At 54.5% G+C, this 20074-nt stretch overlaps 3 protein-coding genes across 4 annotated transcripts in view; 1 reads left to right on the top strand and 2 right to left on the bottom strand.

Moving 5' to 3' along the window:
* SFN (stratifin) overlaps positions 1 to 3151 on the top strand; it is a 4871-nt gene extending 1720 nt beyond the window's left edge. Inside the window, exon 2 of the mRNA XM_013005271.2 lies at positions 3111 to 3151. Coding sequence (XP_012860725.1) covers positions 3111 to 3151 — 41 coding nt within the window. The remainder of the gene's footprint in view (positions 1 to 3110) is intronic.
* A 4210-nt stretch (positions 3152 to 7361) lies between these two features.
* On the bottom strand, positions 7362 to 15973 carry GPN2 (GPN-loop GTPase 2). 2 transcript variants are annotated; one of them, XM_045299141.1, is made up of 5 exons: positions 15539 to 15973; positions 14822 to 14978; positions 12913 to 13073; positions 11530 to 11707; positions 7362 to 8061 (listed from the first exon to the last, which is right to left on the bottom strand). In XM_045299141.1, the coding sequence occupies exons 1-5, from the start codon at positions 15947 to 15949 to the stop codon at positions 8006 to 8008; spliced, it is 963 nt and encodes a 320-aa protein (XP_045155076.1). In that variant the 5' UTR covers positions 15950 to 15973; the 3' UTR covers positions 7362 to 8005. The 2 variants fall into 2 exon arrangements, with proteins under 2 accessions (XP_045155076.1, XP_004705131.1); XM_004705074.2 differs by having other exon boundaries at positions 7362 to 8034; positions 11577 to 11707.
* A 342-nt stretch (positions 15974 to 16315) lies between these two features.
* GPATCH3 (G-patch domain containing 3) overlaps positions 16316 to 20074 on the bottom strand; it is a 5546-nt gene continuing 1787 nt past the window's right edge. The window contains exons 2-7 of the mRNA XM_045298924.1: positions 19748 to 19884; positions 19001 to 19175; positions 18689 to 18748; positions 17850 to 17971; positions 17621 to 17748; positions 16316 to 16889 (exon numbers count right to left, since the gene is read on the bottom strand). Coding sequence (XP_045154859.1) covers positions 16673 to 16889; positions 17621 to 17748; positions 17850 to 17971; positions 18689 to 18748; positions 19001 to 19175; positions 19748 to 19884 — 839 coding nt within the window. The 3' untranslated portion in view covers positions 16316 to 16672. The remainder of the gene's footprint in view (positions 16890 to 17620; positions 17749 to 17849; positions 17972 to 18688; positions 18749 to 19000; positions 19176 to 19747; positions 19885 to 20074) is intronic.

Below are 20074 nucleotides of genomic sequence, written 5' to 3'. Positions count from 1 at the left end.
GAGGCGGAGCGCGCGGCGCCGGCGCGGTGGGTCCTCCCGCCGCCCCTGGGTCCCGCGCGGCGCGGAGCTCGGAGGTGCGGTCCCCAGCCACCGCCCCAGTGGAGAGGTGGTGCTTCCCGGTTTCACTTAGACTTGTCGTCACCCGCCAGACCCACCTGAGCGTGGCTTTCTCGGCGCAGCGGGGCGGGGCCGATGGAAAGTGCGGGCCCAGCCCTTTGAGTCATGGACACAGCAAGGGCTGGCCTGGTGCACCGGAGCGGCGGTCAGGCCACCACGGTGCCCAGGCAGCCGGTCGCAGGGAGACTGGGATTGTGCTCCACGGCCTTAGCGAAGCCACGCGACCTTCCTAGGCCTCGCCCTTTCAGAAGAGCCCGAACCCCCTGTGTGTGTCCACGGGCACTCGAGCCTGAGCCTGCGTGTTCAGCGCCCCGGGCCTGGCTCACCGCGGTGTACGCCCCGGTAAAGCGGGAATTCAAAACGGGGCCTTCCTCCAAGAGCAACCAGTGCACCTAACTTACCACACAGAATACCCGTTCGACACGTGAGCGGCCGCTCAGCCTCGCAGCGCCCACAGTCTGGGATGTGTCCCACATTCCTCTGCCAACAGCAGAATAACCAAGCCTGAGCAATGAGGAGCGGCTTTCCTGCCAAAGCAGACTCACTCGCATGCTAGAGAACCACGGGAATGCTGGCCCCACACCAAAATGGTCACTCCCCCAGCTGGCAACATTGGTGGGACTCCTCAGGTTCCCAGAACCCAACTCTGGCCCGGCGCAAGCACTCTCATCAGAGCTGATCCTACAGGAGAAGCTGTAGAACCACTCTGATACCTTCTAACGCCACCCCCACCCCCCCAATTTTCTCCCCTTTTTCCCTTACAGATCATGGGTTTCAAGGCTGCAAACCCGGCAGACTTTGGGCTAAGCTTATGGCGTGACTCCCCCAACTCAGGGAGTGACCGGTTTCTCTCACCAGACAGGTCTGGGGACTTTCTCTTACTGGGGTTGGCCCTGGGAATGCAGCTTCTTTCTCCTTCCATCACAGTGGGTGCATGTGCCTATCTGTGTGGGAGAACTCTGACACAGCTGGCCTCTACAGGGCAGGAACTGAGCTCCCTGGTGGCGCCCATGGAGTGGAAAGGGCGGCAGCATCAGCAAACCCGGTGGCTAGAGCAGGCGAGAGGCGAGCTCGTTTAGGTACTAACTTTCTACCACAAGGGCCCCAGGCTTTTTGTCCATGACACGTTAGAAAAAGATATTCTCGGTGGGGGGGGGGGCAGTCTCATGAAGCATTTCTTGTCATTATTTTCCTGTCCTAAATTTGGCATTAAAAAGTTTCTGTCCGGCTGCTGCTGGGTAAAGGATGGTTGGTTTGTTTTCAGGGTGAGGGAATGTTCTGGGTTTAGATAGTGGTAATAGTTGCAAAATTTTGTAACTATTACCACTAGAACAGAGCTCACCCCATACCCTCTGTGGGTTAGAAGAACCAAGCCCTTATGATCAAAAGGGCAGCATTTACCCCAAGACCGGGTTCGGAAAGGAGGTATGGAAACGGGAAACCCGGGGCAGACTTTTCTGCTCTGTCATGGCTTAGGTCCCCTCAAAACATGTATCAGCGTGGTTGTGAGTCTCAGGGGTTTGGCAGTTATGTAATGATGTCATTATCCCGTGATGAGCATCCAATCAGCTGCTGGGGGTGGGGTGGGTACAGCACCCTGACTCAGGTCACAGCCCTGATCCTACCTAAGATGTATGGGACTGTTTCCCTGGGGTGTGGCCTGGATCATCGTTTCTCTTACAGGAGATTGAAAAAGAAGGGCAAGTAAAAAGAGGCGTGACTACCACCAAGGAATAAGAGCCTATCCTCTGGATCCAGGGTCCGTCCCTGTGCTGGAAACCTCCTAAACATGGGGAGACAGAGTCCAAGGCACCTGAAGTCCGCCAAGGAATGCCAGGCCCCCACATTTGTTGAAAAGAGACAAGGACCTTCCCCTAAAGCTGATACCTTGAATTCTGACTTCTAGCTTCCCAAATTTTGAGAGAATAAATTTGCTTATTAAAGCTATACTCCTGTATGAGCCCCTAATAAAATGATTTAAAAAAAATAAAGCTACACTCCCTTTAAAACACACACATGCACACAGAGTGAACTTCGGATATACATTTATATAGTGGGTAACGTATTGGGCTGCAAACCATAAGGTCAGCAGTTTGAATCCACCAGTCGCCCCATGGGAGAAGGCTGAGAATCACAACCCACAGGGCAGTTCTATACGTGCCTTACAGGCACGCTGTGAGTTGGGATCGAATGGGTGGCAGAGTTTGCTGTTTTTCATTCAGTCATGATTTCATATGCACCTGGTTCTGCCCCTGCGGCTTATGGCTATGTCTTCTGCTTTATTTCTTATCTCATTTAGAGAGTGAGCTCCCCAAGAACGGCACTGTCTCCTTTCTCTGCCTTTCTTCTCATAGTGATTCCAACAAGGTTTTGTGTACAAGATGCTGAAAACTTAGGTTTCAAACCATCCTCCCTAAGGCTTGTACACCTGGCTTAATGCCAGTTCCGTCCCTCTGTCGGGAACCGGGAAGGGAGGGGGCCCTGGATGAGGCGGGGCTGCAGGTCAGAGGGGTCACAAAGAGCTCTCTGTACTCCCCCCACAGAGCATCTGTCGAATGCTATCAGGAAAACCTGCCATCTTAAAAAAAAACACCCCGAACGAGGCATCTTCTTTCAGACAGTTACTTCAGAGAACCGAGTCTGAATCGATTCTGTAGGTCCACAGGACGTGGTGAGAGAGGCCAAGACGGCCTTTTCAGAACCAGCCAGGCACCCCAGGGAGGGGTCAGTGCAGTCCCGGGTGGCAGTGACTGCTTCTAGAAAGGCCAGCTGCTTCTCCCCTCCCGCACACACCCAAGGCCCAGTGTCTTTCTGGAGCAGCTCCTGATTTCAGACGTCTGTTCCAGGATTGCTTGGCTCAGCAGGAGCGCCCTCCCGCTCATTCCCAAAGAAGACAGTCACCATGGCAGCTGGCGTGCCTACTGTGTGCCAGGCGGTTCCCGCCGTTCCCGCCCTTCGTCCTCACAGCTTTCAGCTGAACATCTTTGTTTTAGGTGTGAAGATGAAGGCTAAATACCCTAGCCGCCACAGTTAGATGAACACCAGGGTGCTCGGGGAGTAGAGCTGGGTCTGGTTCCAAGGCTCAGGGTGGGAAAACACTAGTTGTTTTGAAGGTGCACTCCAAGGATTCCCTAGAAGCTTCCCAGTGGTTAGGGTTTCCACACGCTTTGGCTAAAATAGCCACACATATGTCTGTTTTGCGTATTGGAGTTTCATGAACTAAAAATACATGTGAACCACATGCTACGCTGCCCTGCTCTCTTCCTGGACTTTCTAAGAATCAACATCCTTCTAATCCACTCTCCCTGGCATGTCCCTTGGGGCCCAGCAGAAAGGAATTGCCTTAAATGAGAAACGGTGGTGGTGTGGACCAATTTCCCAGCTCAGCCACGAGGCTTGGGTCTGTTACCTTGGGTCCCTTCTTTGTCCCTTTCAATTCTCCATCCTGTTCACAGGTCCACCCCCACCATCCTTGCTGTGTGGAGGAGGTTTCTGCAGGCAGGTTGTCTGCAGGGTAAATCCCTCTCCCCTCAGAGCCCACTCCCTTAGCCCCACCTACTCACTGCATCAGGAGCCAGGAATGTCTGTGGGGGCAGCAGACAGGTATGTCACCCTAGGGGTGTCAGAGGCTGATTCATCTTTCATCTCCACCCAATCTTCCCCTGGCCCCTCCCTCTCTGGGAGATTTAACTCTTCGTTTGTCTGAGATAAAGAGGGAGTTCCAGGCTCAGAGTCATTGCCTCTGACTAGGGACAGATGAGGGCATTCAATAACTGTTGCCAGAGAAGGAAAGAGGGAGGGTAAGAAGGAAAGACACATTTCCTTCCTCACCCAGGGAAAACCGACCTGAAAGTTGTCTGACTGTAGACTGAGCTCAGAGTGAACTCTATGACCCGCTCCGTGCCCGGGAGACGCACCCTGACGCCATCGGTGCTCACCTGGGCCTCCTGAAGGAGAGGAGGGAAGCCTTCCAGGCAACAGTCAAAGTGGAAAAAGGAGCGTTTCCTTTGGGGCGCTGAAGTAATTGGGGCTCCCCAGTGCTTTCACCCATGGGCGGGGGCTGGTTATGTTGGACATGATGTGTCTGAAGCTACTCATTCATTGTCTCCTCTCAGGAGGGCTGGGGAGGGCAGAGAATCTTGAAAATCTCCCCTCCTTCCTCTTCCTCCCAGAGCCGATGGCGGTGGGCAGTTGGGTTAATTCAGAACAGCTGAGGGCAAAAGGGTGCGTTTCAGGACTGACCTCCCAGGGAATCTTCCTGTCTGGACTACAGCCTCTCCAGTCACCTAAGGCACCTTCCTGGTGTCGCTGGAGCCCTAATTTCTAATGTCACTTGGTTAGCAGAGAAGATCGATCAAGTTCCTCCTCCGGCACTGCAGAAGGTATTTCCAATGACCACGGGAGGTCTCTGCGCGAGAAGGCCATCTTCATACATTGTCTGTGAACTTTGTGAAGTCACTCATCTGGAAAGCATTTTGGCTATACATCATTGAGTTCAGTTGCAGAATTTTATCACAAAGAAAATAAACTCAAAAGATGTCAATCATAGTACTACTTGCAATAGTCATGGAGTATGTTCCAGTTCAGAGGGACTCTGTAGGACACAGGACTGCCCCTGTGGGGTTCTGTGGCTGTCAGCCTTTACAAGAGCAGAAGGTCTCATCTCCCAGAGAGGCTGGTGGGCTTGAGGCTAGCAGCTCAACGCACAACCAGCTGGGCTCCGTCAAGTATCAGTATTCTAACCAAGGACAAGTAAACACACAGCCATGCCCTGGGCTATACGATGCAGCATGACAAAGGTTGTCTGTTTTGGTGTTAGGCGCTGTCTAGTCGTTGCTGACTCAACAGCAACACAGTGTACAACACAACAAAGCACTGCCCATCCCCACACTCATTGTCATGTTTAAGCCTATTGTTGTAGTAACTGCCAAGCCATCTCCTCCCGGGTCATTGTTTTCTGCTGGCCTTCTATCTTACCAACCCTGACGTCCCTTCCAGAGACTGGTCTCTCCTGATAGCACGTCCACAGTATGTGAGATGGAGTCTCCCCTGCCATCCTTGCTTCTAAGGAGCATTCTGGCTGTATTTTCTTCCAAGATTGATTTGTTTTTCTGGCAGTCCATGTACTTTTAATATTCTTCACCAGCTCAAATGCATTATATTAACTCTTCTTTCACACAGGAGGCCACTGAAAAGTAGCATGGCTTTGGTCGGGTGCACTTGAGTTCCACGAGTGACATCCTTGCTCAGTCTTTTCAAGGTCTTGTGCAGTTCTGCCCAGGGCAATGTCTCCTTTGCGCTCTTGGCTGCCGTGAGCACTGACTGTGGAAGCCTGGAGCGTCGATCCTTCCTTCCTGTCACCATGAGGTGTCCGTTGGTCTCGGTGTGAGGATTCCGGTTTCTAGATGTATTTGTTGCAAGTGAAAAAGGAATGAGAGAGAGAGAGTGTGTGTGTGTGTGTGTGTTTGTGTTGTGAATTTACCAAATCTCTTGGCTTAGCGCTTTTTCTATAACATTTCACCTTAAAATGGTATGTGATTCAAAGCAACTTGTATGGAACATTTTCAGTGAAAGGAGTCATAGAAATGTTAAGCATCATACTTGTCCTGTTGTCACAAGGACCCTGGATCTAAAACAAACAACAAAACATTTTCCCTGAAATTCTAGAGAAAATGTAAAAAAATTTTTTCTTTTTAATTATAACTCCTTACTCTGCCCTCTCCCCACCTCTCAGCTCCTGGTAACCATTAAATCTACTTCTATTTGGTAATTACATGATACTGGGGTAAAAAAAAAAAAAAGGCTTAAAGGGCTCACAGGCGACTTAGTTTTCTCTTCACTTCCCACGTTAACAGGAAAGGAAATCCAAAAGGAGACCTTCAGAATGGCTGCCAGGTGCCAGTCACATTGGGACCCTCTCGCAGCCGAGTGGGCTTCACCTGGCCCCGCAGCCCTTCCTCCCTTCTCTTCCCCAGCAGCAGCACAGGGGACAGAAACTCTCTGATGGCTGTGGGAGGTCGGCCTAAGCGATTTACAGAGAAAGCGCCCTTGCTGTCTCATGAAGGTTTGAAATACAGTTCTGGACCATTTCCATCCTCCTCCGTGGCTGCAATCAGAAATGCTTAGGGTGCCTGGATACGAGTCATGAAGTTCTCCTGATGCCTCCCGGTCCCCACGCCTGGTTTGCTTTGGTGAGGGTGAGGGCGAGGGCGAGGGCGAGACTGAGGGCCTCTGCGAGGTGGCGAACATTAAAACCCACGACCACAGCACCCACCCGCACGCCGCAGCTAATGAGCCATTTGCTCAGCAGCCTGGGCGTCAGGACCCCTGGGTTCCGGGCTCCGCAGTGACTCACACAGTGAGCACCAGGCTGTGCCTCCCGGCCTCAGTTTCCCTAGCTTGCTGTTGATACTCCCCACCTACTGTCCAGGTGTTAATAGGGGTGAGGTGCTTTGAACTCCTCAGATGAAAGAGGCTGGAGGGCAGTACCCGGTCATTATCCCCTGACCAGCCAGGCGTGGGAGCGGAGGTCCCTGCTTTTAAACCCTGAGCCACAGGGGCCTCCTCTCCAGCCTTCTGCTCTGGCGTCCAAAACTGCAAGGCCAAACGGAGCTGCCCCATCTCGTTGCCACTGCAACATGAGTTTACTAGACTGGGCAGCTGTCCAGGGGCCCCCCCGCGAGCGGCTTCCCGGCCTCCAGCACTCAGTCCAGTCGAGCCTCACAGGTGCTGTGGGGTCTTCTCCTGCTGGCCATGCTGTCTGGGGGCCCTGGGACCTCTACAAACAAGTGAGCAAATGAGGGCACTTGGAGGGAGTAAGCCAAGTCGGCCGCCGGGCTCGCCAGGGTGACCCAAATTCAAACTGAAATAGGGCTTCGTAACATTCCCCACCTCCCTCTAGGGGTTGCCGAGAGCCGCAGGAGGCCCGTGTGCGCAAGCACCTTGTATACTTCCACACACTGCGCGGACCCTCAATAGCTTAAGGAGACTCCTGGCACAACAGCCTTCACAGTTCATGTGTCACCACCTTCTGCTGCCAGGCTGCAACCTCAAGTGAGCCTGTGCTGCCACCTATTGGCCAAAATGGTGAACTGGCACCAACCAGATGCAAGAGCAAAAAAAGCACCCTGTGCACGGCTGTCTCAACTTCGAGCCATCTGGCCAGTTTTTACCACACCCTCATAAAACCTGCCGTATCAAATACATACTTAACGTTTTTCTTTAAATAAGCTCACGTATGTAACTTCGTATTTAATGTAAGCTTTTAATCAGCACAATAATGGAAACTTTGTTTGGAGGAAGTGTCACATAAATAGTGGGTGCGAGTGAAGTGCTGTGGGGAGCTCTAGGTGGACAGACAGTGTGACGCGGAGGAGGAAGGACTGCACACACGGGCTGGAGGGCCCTTGCTCTGCCAGCAGCTGTCCTGGGGCACACACGACGCTCGTGTAGAAGCCAGCCACGAGGGCGGGCAAGGTGGCCCCTGCAGGTAAGGGGAGAGATGCTCCTTGTTCTGTCCCAATCCCCTGGGCTTGGATGCGGAAGGAAAAGTCTGGAAGCCACAAGAAGTATAAACTCTTGTATTGAAGCCAATCTGGGGCGGGCCAGCGCTGTAGGTTGGCCCAGAGCTCACGAGGCCTCCAAGGGCCTGGGTGGGCTCTCTGCTCAGGGCTGTTTGGCTTTGTCTTGCCAGTCGCTTTTTACAGAACTGTCTCCTTGCTTCCCCCACTTCTGGCAGGTAGGATTGGCTCTTGGTTCTGTAGCCTGCTGGGCTGTCCACTCCGCCAGGAGCTTCTGTGCCCCAGGCTGTAGGGTGAGTCCTGAGCTCAGGGCCCAGCTGTGGCTTAAAGCTGCCTGGCTTCCTGCTGCACTGGCTGGTCCGAGGGTGTCAGGTACTTCTCCTGGATGCCCAGTGTGCTGCAGGACAGCCTGTCAAGGAGGACACTGGAAGCAAGAGGAGGGGGAGCTGGTCTGGGCAGGACCTGAGCCCCATGATGTTCACCACGCCCCCCAACTGTGTCTGCCATCTTCCTCCTCCGCCTTATAGCTTCAGGCCACAGGCACAGGAGGTCAATTGGGCCCAAGAAATCCCCACAGCACAGGGACCCAAGTGCTCCGGCATGTCTTCCCCACGGGGCTCAGGATCGAAGCGCTCACCTCCTCCTGGCTGGGGCTTAGTGCTCATACTCTGGAACCAGACTGCAGGGTTCACACCCCGATTTTGCCACTCATTCCCAGCTGAAGCCTTGCTCCAAAGGCTATAAGACAATGGCTTCTCTGGCCACACTTACAATTCATCTGCCCAACAGCTGTAACTTCTACCTTTCTGGCGAGGGAGGGAACTTATGGGCGCTCAGAGGAAGTGACACTGACCTCTCTCGGACCTCAATACCAGCTTCACTAAGAATGGGGCTGCCACACTGCAGACTGATATGGCCGCCTGAGGTCTGGGCGGTCACTGGTGGGGACTGGCTGGGAACTAGAATTTAAGGCGCAGGACTCGAATTCTAACCGCCAGGGATGGCTAGCTTTGAACTGTCCCCAACACATCCCGAGAGGGACTATCACTCTACCTGTAAGCCACTGCTGTCAAATGAACTCTAACTCAGTGGCCTTAGAACAAAACTGCACCACAGGGCTCCCCCGCTGGAATCTCCCTCCCATTGTGGCGGGGGTCTGCAGAAGTGACCACCAGCCTGTGCCTCACTCACACTGCCAGGGCTGCCTCAGCCTCCTCTCGACCCCAAACCTGCCACTGCTGACACCTCAGAGACCCATGAGGACAGATAGGGTATGGCCTCTTTGGCTGCCAAAGCTTTCGATCTTTACTGCGGGAGCAGGCAGCCTTTGCAACCAGGCACCTGTGCCTCCTCTAGAACCCAAGAGGGGCTGATGGCGGTTAGGAGAGACACTGCAAGTGGAGAACTTCGCCACAAGGAAGGCACTGGCCATTCTCTGTTCCTTCTAGCCTATCCACCTCAGGGCACCGTGGCCCGGGGGCCCAGTCCAGGGACTCCCCCCCTCCCTCCTGTCCCCACAGGGAGCCACCGGGCGCAGATGAGGCTCTGCACTCACTAACAGCAGCAAGAGGCTTCCAAAGTTAGCAGGGAGTTTATCACCGTGTTTGGGTCATTGTTTCAAAGTTTCTCAATGTTTACTTTCCCGCCTTTCCTACATCCTTATTCTTACCGAGTCCTTCTAGCTTTCTCAATCGGTTGCATATGCATTCTTTTCAAAGAACACAAAGCCCCTCCTCAAAACTACCCTGGACGATCTGTCTCGCTCACCTCCATCTTCTTCAGGAAGGGCGGCCCTGAGAATCACTCCCCTTGCTGACTCAGAAAGCGTCCTCAGGAAGCAGACTCCTCAGCAGAACCCATGAAGCCCCTCATTCTGCCCACGGCCTGTCGACTGGAGCGCAAAGCCCTGACCTCGAGCTGCCCTTCTACTCTCAACCCCAAACGCGCTTCCACCTTGAAGCCCACACTTTGATTTCCGCCCTGAGCCTCCTTCCTCTCTGAATTAGCTGCCTGACCCCCACTTAGAGCCGATGCAACTCAGGCATACAGCCTCCAACAAGCGCTCCTTTACTCCCCCTCCAGCACCACCACCCGCACCACCCGCCCCTGCCCCCTGCACGGGATGGAGCTGATGAGAAGTGAGTGGGGTGGGGTGAGAAATCCGCACAAATGTATACAAATAAAATACCCGGAAATTTCCTTAAACCAAGCACTCAGCGTACAGTGTACCTGGGCTTGTGAATACCATGTAGGCAGCGTGAAGACAACACGATTTGAATTGCTGCCTCTGTGGTTGCTGAGAACATGCGGCTGATCTTGCCACCAGTACCTGTTGTCTGAGCACCCGCACTCGACAGGCTGCCCCTAGGACTCCTCTGTCCCCGGTGAACTTGGCTTCTCCTGTGCGAAGGGGTCTGACACAGATCATTACATTGCTGGTGAGCATTATTTCCCTTCATGCTTGGGCCCCCTAGGTATCTAACATCCGTGTTTAGACCCTAAATCTCTGAGACCATCAGCCCAGAGGGCCTGGCTCTCGGTGTCTGCCTCATGTGTGGCCTTTGACACTCTGCCCAGGCTTTTGGCCTCACCCCTACTCACCACTAAACCAGTCTTAGCTCTAGCCGCCTCCTGGACACCCTCTCTGTCCCCACTCACAGCAGCACGGCTACAACCTCCTGCCCCAGGGACAGGATTTGTGTGCCCCAGTCACTAACACACCCCTCACCCCCAGTCTATGCTGGAAATGGTGGGAGTCTACATTCTGCTCCAGCGCCACCTACCATACCCACCAGTCAACACCTGGGCACCAGACAGTCGATTTTGATGCACAGGGATCCCGGTGCGTTCAGCCCACACCCTTCTCTCTACTTTCACTGCCAAGCGCACCCCTCATCTCCTAAAGGAAAATGACCACCCTCAGTCTCAGGCACGGCCCTCAAAGGCATTTCCTCACTGTTATGAAATGGACTGCAGGTACCACCCCACCTGCCCACCAACAAAGGCGATGTAAACTCCCACAGGTATCATCCCATACACTCATAAGGTAATCATATTGCAGAAGGCTCCTGGTGGAGTAGGGGGTGACAGGCTGGGCTGTTAACCAAAGTGTCAGCAGTTCAAACCCACCAGCCACTATGTGGGAGAACTTGTTCCTGTCAAGATTTATAGAAACCCACAGCAGCAGATCTACTCTGTCCCACAGGGTCCCTTTTACAGGTCACGTTCACAGTGTGAATGTCAACAGTGCCTCAAGATCATCTCTTTTGAGGCATAAAGGGAAGAATAAGCAAGAAGCAAACACAGTTGGGGAAATGAGCTGCCACGCCCCCAAGTCTACCCCAAACCAAGGAACAGAAGCTGAAAGCAAGTGACATGGGCCTGCGCTGGGAGCCAACAGGGCCCAAGCTTTCCCGCAGAGCAGGTGTTTTGAGTTCCGACGTGAGAAGACGTGTCTGTGTGTGAAACCCCTCACTCGTGGTGGTTCTGTTACAGCAGCACCAGAGAACAAAGACACACAACAGAGGCCTCTTCCTAACACAGACAGCAGGACCCGAGTTTCACTCCTTCACCCTCGAGCTACGTTCACATGGCTTAGCAGGGCTCTCGGCCCTCCATCGCCAGCCCTGCCTACCGCCCCGGCCCCCCTGCAGCTCCTGCCACGGCTCACTCAACATGCCAGGCAGCCTGCCCCCTGCGTTTCTCCCTGCCCTCTTATTACTGGGTTTCTGAATTTGTTATCCTATCTGTTTCCTCTCTGCTCGGGTCTGATCAATGGAAGCATTGCGAAGACCTTGAACATGAAAGACAATCAGCAGGGAGCCCACAGGTCAATAGAAAACCAGTCCTCTACAAAGCTGTGCCCCTCCACCCCACAAGCCCCACGGCTCGCCCTCTTGGCTGGGGCCAGGAAAAGGGTAGGCCCGAAAGCAAGGATACGAGGAGAAATGGAAGTCGGCTCCCATTGCGGCAGACATCATGGCCTCCAGGCTGCGCTGCTCTTGGACCCCGAAGCAGTAGCCATTGGCTTTATCCACAGCCTGTAGCACTCGCTGGATGCTCTCCTTGTCCTGGGGGCAGCAGAAACAGCTCTGAGTGACGGCCCAGGTGTGCAGAATGGAGGCCACACCAATGGCTCCCAGTCTCCAAACACATCACCCTCACCGAAAACAGACAGCTTCGGTGGCTTGGCTGAAGCCCTCCTCCCTGGCCACCGGCCCACCCAGATTGGAACAAATTCATCCTCAGTCCTTCGTACGCACACCAACAACGACTGATCTCGCCAGTTTTAAGAAAAGCCTTTTTTGATGCTGTTTTTGGTGAAGGCTGACGCAGCAGTTGAGGTTTCCAGGCAATAGTCTCTATACCAGGTGCCCAGTGACTGCGCTGGTCGGAACCTTCACGGGGCAGGAGCACGCCCCTTACTTCTATTCAGGCTGGTCCCTTTCCATTAATCTAGTTCCCTGTCTCCCGTCTCATCTTAATTATCAAAGTAACTATTGATTGTTCGGCCAATGTTACCGTCTTGGGAGTGCCTACTCACTCGTCCGCTTCCTCTACTTCACTGTACACCCCTGGAGGTCAAGGACAGGCTGACTGAGGCATCTCCAGAACCTGGCCCAGTCCTTAGCTAAAGGAGGCACCCGGTGGGCATCCGTGTTACATAACCTGGCTCCAATGTCTCCTCATCCACGTAACAGTGGTGACAAGAGTTCATACACCAGATGGTAGGAAAGGCAAACCGAACTCATGGCCAACGAGTTGATCCTGACTCACAGCGACCTTGTAGGACAGAGGAGAACTGACCCCTTGGGTTTCTCAGGCTGTAAGTGTTTATAGGAGCAGAGAGCCTCATCTTTTTCCTTCGGAGTGGCTGGGTGGTTTGAACTACTGATCCTGTGGCCAGTAGCCCAACATGTAACCCAGCTCGCTGATGGGCAGGACAGTAATGCACATTCAGCCCTTAGCATAGCGCTTGGCCCGAAGAAGCCCTTCCATAAATGGTAGCCGTTATCAATTTCCTCATCTTAGAGGAGAAAGGTATGGCATTAGGAAGAGGATACATGTTAGCTCAATACCAAACAGACAGGCATCACAGCCTGCTAGGCCCTCTATTCAAATTCTGCCCACCACAGCTCCAAGGAGACCCAGTGATAGTGAGGGTGAGGACAAAGCCCACTGGCTAGTTCCCCAGAGTTTCCTGTCCCCTGACGACATGAGGTCCCAGGCACCGTCAGAGCCTACAGCCAAGGGGAAGGGGCCTGGTCCTCAGTACCTGGATGTTGAGAGGGATGAAGGAGACCAGGCTGTAGTCTTCAATGAGCTGCACCAGTTTCTCATTGAGCTGGCGGTAGTGGCGGAAGAATGGGTCAGAGGCCAGGTGGTCCAGCAGGTAGGAGAGGTCCAGAACCTCTGTATAGTAGTCCAGGTTGAAGGCTACAGGGAGAGGGAGAGAGAGAGAGGGAGGGAGGGAGAGGGAGAGAGGGGGAGGGGGAGAGAGAGAGAGAGATTGAGATTGATTGATTCCAATTGCCGCTGGCCACAGGTTCAAGACCAAAGAGCACACGTTCTTTCATTCCTTGCTCTCAATGACCGAGGCAGTCCTGAGAGAGGATAGATAGGCTTTACCTGTCAGCTCTGCCATTTAACAGCTATACAGGCAGGTACCCTTCTCAAGGGGCTGTTTTGAGAATTAAATGTGGTTAACACCCCTCTACAAGTAAATGCTCGACTAACGGCAGTAAATAATGACAATAAACATGTAGGGAGAACTGTGCTTGGTACTGGAACCAGATGGGGAGCACAGTCCCCACCTTGGGGAGCTCAGTCAGGCAGCACCCCTGGGTTTCACACTGGCCATACTGAGATACAGACTCTATCCGCGGTGACCAACCAACCAGAAGGATCGTCTCTTGGGCAAACCACTGCCTATTCTGGGGGTGTTCCTTCTCAATGTAAAATGAAGAGACCAGATAAGACGGTTCTGAGGTCCCTAGTTCAGTTCTCTGAATACACTCCTCATACGGAAAGAAGGAATTTGCAACGCCTGCGTTCTGCACGGCCCCTCCAGGCCCAGGAAATGCCAGCATTTGAGTTGTTTGGCAAGTCTGTCCCAAAGCAAGCTGGGGGAATCAGATGGTCAATACACCAACACCTCTGCCTCCAATCCAACCAGCAACTGGCTCATTAGAAACAGACTTCTCCTTCCTACAAGAAGGGAGAGTTATGGTCTCAGAAACTCACGAGGGCAGTTCTACCCTGCCCTGTATGGTCGCTAGAGGCCAGCATCCACTTGATAGCTTTGAGTTTGGTTTGGTTTGGATCCTAGGAGAATGGATGGGCTTGCTTTATATGGACATTTGCTGGACTGCCCAACTGGTGTGCTTTTCCCCGAGAATTGGAAACTGCAGCAAGACACATCAGGACGCGGGGCTCCATCGAGCTGGCTGACGAGCTTTGCCACTGGCCCACGTCTATGCAGATACTATCTCTGGACCTCAGTCTCTTCGTCTGGATCAGTCTCTTGTGAGAAAGACTTATTAAGACTCCGCTGAGCTAGGGTCGTCGAACCACCAACCATTTAGCCGCCTGCGCTGCAGGCTGTGGAGAAGGTCAACTTGGGAAGACTCCACATCCGAGTGGAGAAAAACAGTGACGTTTCTGTGGTTGTCTAGAGATGGACCCAGAGCCAGGCTGAGGGGGCTCCTCCAAGGGGCTGGCACACCTCTATGTCCTTCCTAACAGGTGGCCAGTCAGCTTCTCTGGTAAAGACCCCGGCCTTTTTCCTTTCCTAACAACTTCCTTCCCTGCTCAGACCCCGTCACTTAGATCATCTTCAGGCTCCTTGTGGCTAAAGATACTAAGGGTGCTGATGCCCGCAGCTCGGCTGAGCACTCCATGCTGGCTACTGGCCCCAGGCAGGTCCGACCTGCTCCTCTGACAAATGGTCCCCTCACATATCCACTGGCTCGGTCTATAAGCAGTCAGCCTCAGTTCCTGGCTCCCAATCTAGCAGGCCATCGGACACAGAGTGGTTCACAACTCCTGGGAGGGCTCAGGACCTGCCTAAGGCCATTATCATCAGGTCATGCACACACGGTTCAAAACAGCTTGCTGCGGTGACAGGTGCATATTGCTTTCTCACAGCTGCCTTACCCCTTGGCGGACAAGCTCGGAGCCCTTACCCAGTCTCCCATAGTGCTCGATGAGGTCCAGCTTGGAGAGGAGGTTGACATGGGGCAGCTCCACGTGTAGCATGGTGGCCAGGGAGGTGCACAGGACTGAGATGAACTTGGCCGGGTCCGTACAGTAGTGAGAATCGACCAGGTGGACAGCAGTCAGCTGGAAGGGAAGGGAGAGTGAGCGCGGCCTGGGGAGGGGCAAAGTCAGGGCTTTTATCTCCCTGCCCTTCCTTCGGGTGGGGGTCCTGAGTGCAGAGTGCAAGCCAAGTCTTCCCCACCAGTCTCCTCTGGCTTGTTTTTGTACTAGCTCCCCTCCTCCCCCAGGGGAAATGCAGTGTTGTTCCTTGTGCCTGGCCTGAACCTTCCATTGAGCACAACTGGTCTGCATCCCCGAGTGACTCCCATCTTCCCCCTAACTTATGCCACTGTCACCACCCATCTTCCCCACCATCACTTCTCTGCTTTCAGGAATGCAGCACTGGGGGCCACAGATGGAAACGTGGAGGTTCAGGGGAGTGGCAGAGCCAGAACAGGTGTGAGCCTGTTTTATTCCAAAGCAACTGTGCCGGTCCCCCTATCTCGCTATGTGAGGTTGTGTGTGTGAGAGGGGGCGAGTGTGTGTGTGGGGGGTGGGGGTGGGGGGGCACCTGCCCTCCTCTCTTAAGTCTCAGTTCCTCCACAGTGCCTTTGCAGAGTGGGCCTGCCAGACCCAAGACGCACCCTGAGGTCCCACCGCGCCATCTGGGAGAAGATGTTGCGCAGGGCGCCGTGGTGCGTGCAGAGCTCCACCTGGCCAGGGCAATCGAAGAGGAAGTAGTGGCCGCGGAGGGGGCTGAGCTTGGCCCGCAGCCAGTCCAGGTTGGCCTCGAGGTACTCCATGCAATAGAGCAGGCCGCCGTTGGGCCCCAGCTGCAGGGCGTCCATCACGTCGCCCAGCCCCACGAGCTCGCCCACGTCCACGGCGCACTCGTACGGCAGTCCTTCGTTGGCCGGGTCCAGATTCACCACAGCCACGCGCCGGCCCAGCGCGCGCAGGAACTCACTCATGCCCAGGCAGTACGTGGTCTTCCCCGAGCCTGGCGGGCCGATCACCACCTGCCCGAAGGCCGGGGTCGGGGCAGCCCCAGCCATGGCCAGAAGCCGGCCCCAGTGCGGAGCAGGGTAGGCCGGCTCGAAACCGACGGAGGACCCGGGCCAGAGGCGAGGCCCGCGGCGCAGCGCGCCCTGGCCCCAGCGAGCGCTTCGCCAAGGCCGTGCAGGATCCTGCGAGTCGCCGGGAGGCAAGCGGCGCAAGAGGAGCCAACGAACCGCCACCGACAAGGGCACGCCGGAAGCGGGAGTGGCTACAAGAGGAAGTCCCGCCCTCACGGAGGTGACGCGAGGTAGCGGCGACAGGGCGTGGCCACGCAGCCGCGATTTAACCTCTGAAGTGCGGGCAGGGATCTTTCAAAAGATTTCCACTAACTTCCTCCAGGCCCAAATCAGAAGACAAACAGAAAACTTCGTCGTAAACTTTATTCTCCTTTAGGTCGCAGGTCTGGGCTTCTCTGGCAGTCTCAGCCGTCTCGTGCAGACAGATGGGCAGAGGATTAGAGGCTGTGGACTCCCCAAGACTCCATTCTTGGTCCCCTTAATTCTTGGGGGACCCTTTCAAGGGCCTCGAGGAAGGGTATGCACCTCCCTTTGGTCAATCCAGGTTTTCAGGGCTTATATATATATTTAAAATCCCGAGGTAGAGAACCAGAAGGCAAGTTCAACACAAAGCCCCCTGGATACGCAGCCCACTGCCTGAGCGCTCAAGTGGAAGATGAGGCTAAGCGGTATCTTGCAGTCAAAGGCTCCTGCCTGGCCTTATCACTCAGGCTCTGAGACACTGTCCAAGGCACAGCTGGAGCCCTTCACAAAGGGCACATCTGTCCGGAACTTCATGCTGGTGGGCAGCTGGCGGCGGAGCAGTGACTCATGCTGGTCCTGAGGCAGAGGCTCATCATAGATGGTGGAGATGAGCCCTAAGCCCATTCCGCGGGGCCTCTTCAGTTGTCCAAATGGCTGTAGCTTCTCCCCATGGTATCTGAATAAAGAAGAACTCTGTGTCCCCTCTCTCACACACCTCAGTACAGGACAGTAACTCGCCCATATCTGGTTTACTCCTAAACCAAAAACACAAACTCAACGCCGCTCAGTCAATTCTGACTCCAAGCGACCCTTTAATAGCAGAGTAGAACTCCTGTGGCTTTCCAAGGCTATAAACCTTGAGAGGAGTAGAAAACCTCACCTTCGGCCAGCAGAGCAGTGATTTTGAACTGCTGATCTTGCAGTTAGCCCTCAATGTGTAATCCACTACCACTACACAAGGGCTCCTGCCCCAAAGGCAAAGCCTTTGACTCTGGATCTGGGCGCCCTCATCTACCGATGGGGAGTGCCAGCATCCCAAGGCCTCACAGTGTTCCCTTCGCTACCACCTGCTCCAGGACTTCAAGACTCCGTCAGGGCAAGCACATCAAGGTCAAACCCCTCAAATCCAGAGGGGTGTGCGTGTGTGAGAGAGAGAGAGAGAGAGAGCGACTCATAAGGAATCATTAATTGTTATGTCGTAATGCTTGGCCTTAAAAAAGCAAAGGGGAAAAGGGGGCAAAAAAAAAAAAAAAAAGGAAAGGGCCACACCTACTTCCTCCTCTTCATTCTGTTTTGAAGTTTATCTCAGTCTCCAGCACCCATCCCCCAAACGGTGAGAAGGCAGTGGAAACGAGTATAGTTGAAAGGCTGGCTTAGGCCCCAAGGCAGCTCCTCTGGTACACTCACCCTAATCCACGCTTGCATCTGGGGTGCTGGCCTTCACTATCCAGGGCCTCAGGCACCCCTGAGCATCTGCTGCCCAGGCCCCGGCCCTCAGCCCAGCCGTGCCGTTCCATCACCTTGCGTCCAATACCCTGCAGTGGGAAGAGACGAGACTCAGACGGGTTGGGGGGGTGAGGGGGAAGGCACTGGGCAGGGAGAGAAGAGGGGCTGATGGGGTGGGCACAGTGCTCACCTTGGTGTGACGTTCAAAGGTGCCCACCTGGCCCTCCATTACAGAGCCACGCTCTTGGCCGTCTCGGCGTCTCTGTTCCAGACGCATCTGGACAGAGTCTCGGGCATCTTTGTCTCCACCATCTGAGAAAACACAGCCGTTTGAGGGAGGGTCCTTTTCAATAGGAGGTGGGGGAAAGCAGGTTTCTAAGAGCCCCGTTGTAGATTTATTTTTATGGGGCTGTGACATCACCTTATCTTGCTCATTGGGTTGGGAACTGGCCACAGATAGGGGCCATGTCTCCATCATTTTACAGATGAGGAAGTGATGGTGAAGAGAAGCCATCTTCTTGCCTTATCGAGCCAACTGTGATGTACACAGGGCCCCGATGGGCGAAGGAGACCTGCCCCTGTGGGTTTCTGAGGCTGTTAGCTCCCCACGGGAGCAGAAAGCCCCACCTTCCTCCCAGGAGCGGCTGGTGCGTTCAAGCTGCTGCTGTGTGGTCCGTCGTCCAGCATGAGCCACGGCCCCTCCAGGGAACCTTAGAGGAGTGCCAGAGTCCGCAGAGACAGAGCTGGGATTAGAACCCAGATGCTACACTCTTAGCCAGAGCCCACGCTCTTGAGCAGCCCACTCTCCGGGGGCGGCCCCTCAGACCCTGCACTCCCTGTGGTGGTGCCCACCTGCTCTTCCTCCTGCACAGAGTCAAGGAGGCTCTGCCTGCCACCAGCATGGATACATCCAACTACAGACAAATCCTTTTAGGGGGCTACCCCGAGGGACAGTCACGTCTTAGTCTCTGTTACATCCCAAGGCTAGGTTTTACCTCCCAGGATTGCGAGCCGCGCCCGGGCCATTACCTCTGTCATAGTACACACTCATGTCCACATCCCAGTCATCAGCCGTCTGTTCATCAAAGTCTGCAGAGACATAAACGCATCACCAGACCGGGCTGAGGACGCTCAGTTCTGTTGAGTGCAATACAGAGTGAGATACATGTTCTAGGACTGAGAGCGTTGGTGTGTATGTTTAAATCTCTCCTTTAATAGGAGGTTCACCTGACATGGAGAGGGGAGGTTTCCCTCAATCCCACTGATCCGCCCCCCTCCCTTCCATCCCCAGGAAGTCACCACGCCTAACAGGGAACCTCTAGAGCCGAGTGCGGGCCTGACCTCCTTCTTCCTCCTGCCAGAACTGGGCGTCAGTGTAGAACACCAGGCCGGAGCCGCCCTTCTCCCACTTGAGCTCGATCTCCTCTTCAAAGAGCCGCTCCGCTGTGCGCTCCTGCCCGGTCACGTCCTCGTGGAGGGCTTCGTGCCGCTCCCACTCCTCACACCGGTCGTCGTCCTGCAGAGGGGACAGGCGGTCAGCGTCCTGACCTTGTGCCCAGGAAGAGGCAGCCTAGGACGCAACTAAGTCTCTGAGCCCAGCCTTTGGCGCCATTCCTTCACTTCTCTGAGAAGCGGTACATACAAGGGGCTCCAAAAAGTTTGTGGGGAAAGTGCCGATCCCATCATCTTTAAATTCTGTTTTCCCAACAACTTGCAGATGGCACTGGAGGCCTTGCACGCGCCTCCACCCTCCCCAAAAAATCACCATCCCAATTATTTCTCAACACACATTGCTCTCTCCGTTATGGATGGAACTGAGTTCAGATCAGTGTCAAGTGCGTCTCTCTTGAGAGATCAAAGGCTTTACAGCAGGGCTTGGAGCTGGTCTGAAATGGTTCAGGCGGGGCCCCCACTCAGAAACGACTGTGGCTGGCAGTTTCCCACTCAAGCAAAGTCTGTCTGACACAAGAGATGTGATAGCAGGGACAGGCAAGGCCCTAAGCTCTGTCGGCCATGATGGGACTGTTTCCAAGTCCTGAATTAAACAAGCACGAGAGAGAGGGAGAAAGAGAGAGAAGGGGGAGACACCTGCCAGGCCACACGGAGAGCGGCCACAAGCAGCAGCTCAGTGGAGACAGGTCCTTCCTCCAGGGCTGACGAAGAAAGCAGCTTCCCAACATGGGTGAGACCACCTCCCAGGAGGTGGGTGGAATGGTCCAAGTGGGCTGCGAAAACAGATACCTATACTTTATCCTGGATTATGGGCTAGAGTATGAATGGCTTTTATTGCCTTGGGGAGGCCGAGCTTTTTTTTTGTTCCCTGAAAAGGGGGTGGTCTGCCTGTAAGTGTGGGAACCTATGTCCTAGAGCCTGCATTTGGCACTCACCCCCAGACTCTGAGAAAGTAAACGGGGG

Source organism: Echinops telfairi, unplaced genomic scaffold (assembly GCF_000313985.2).
Source record: "Echinops telfairi isolate 266 unplaced genomic scaffold, ASM31398v2 ScPeMD7_7457;HRSCAF=8495, whole genome shotgun sequence".
Classification (NCBI taxonomy): Eukaryota; Metazoa; Chordata; class Mammalia; order Afrosoricida; family Tenrecidae; genus Echinops; species Echinops telfairi.
The sequence above is the reverse complement of the archived record's forward strand: the minus strand, read 5'-3'. Positions and strand labels throughout refer to the sequence as shown.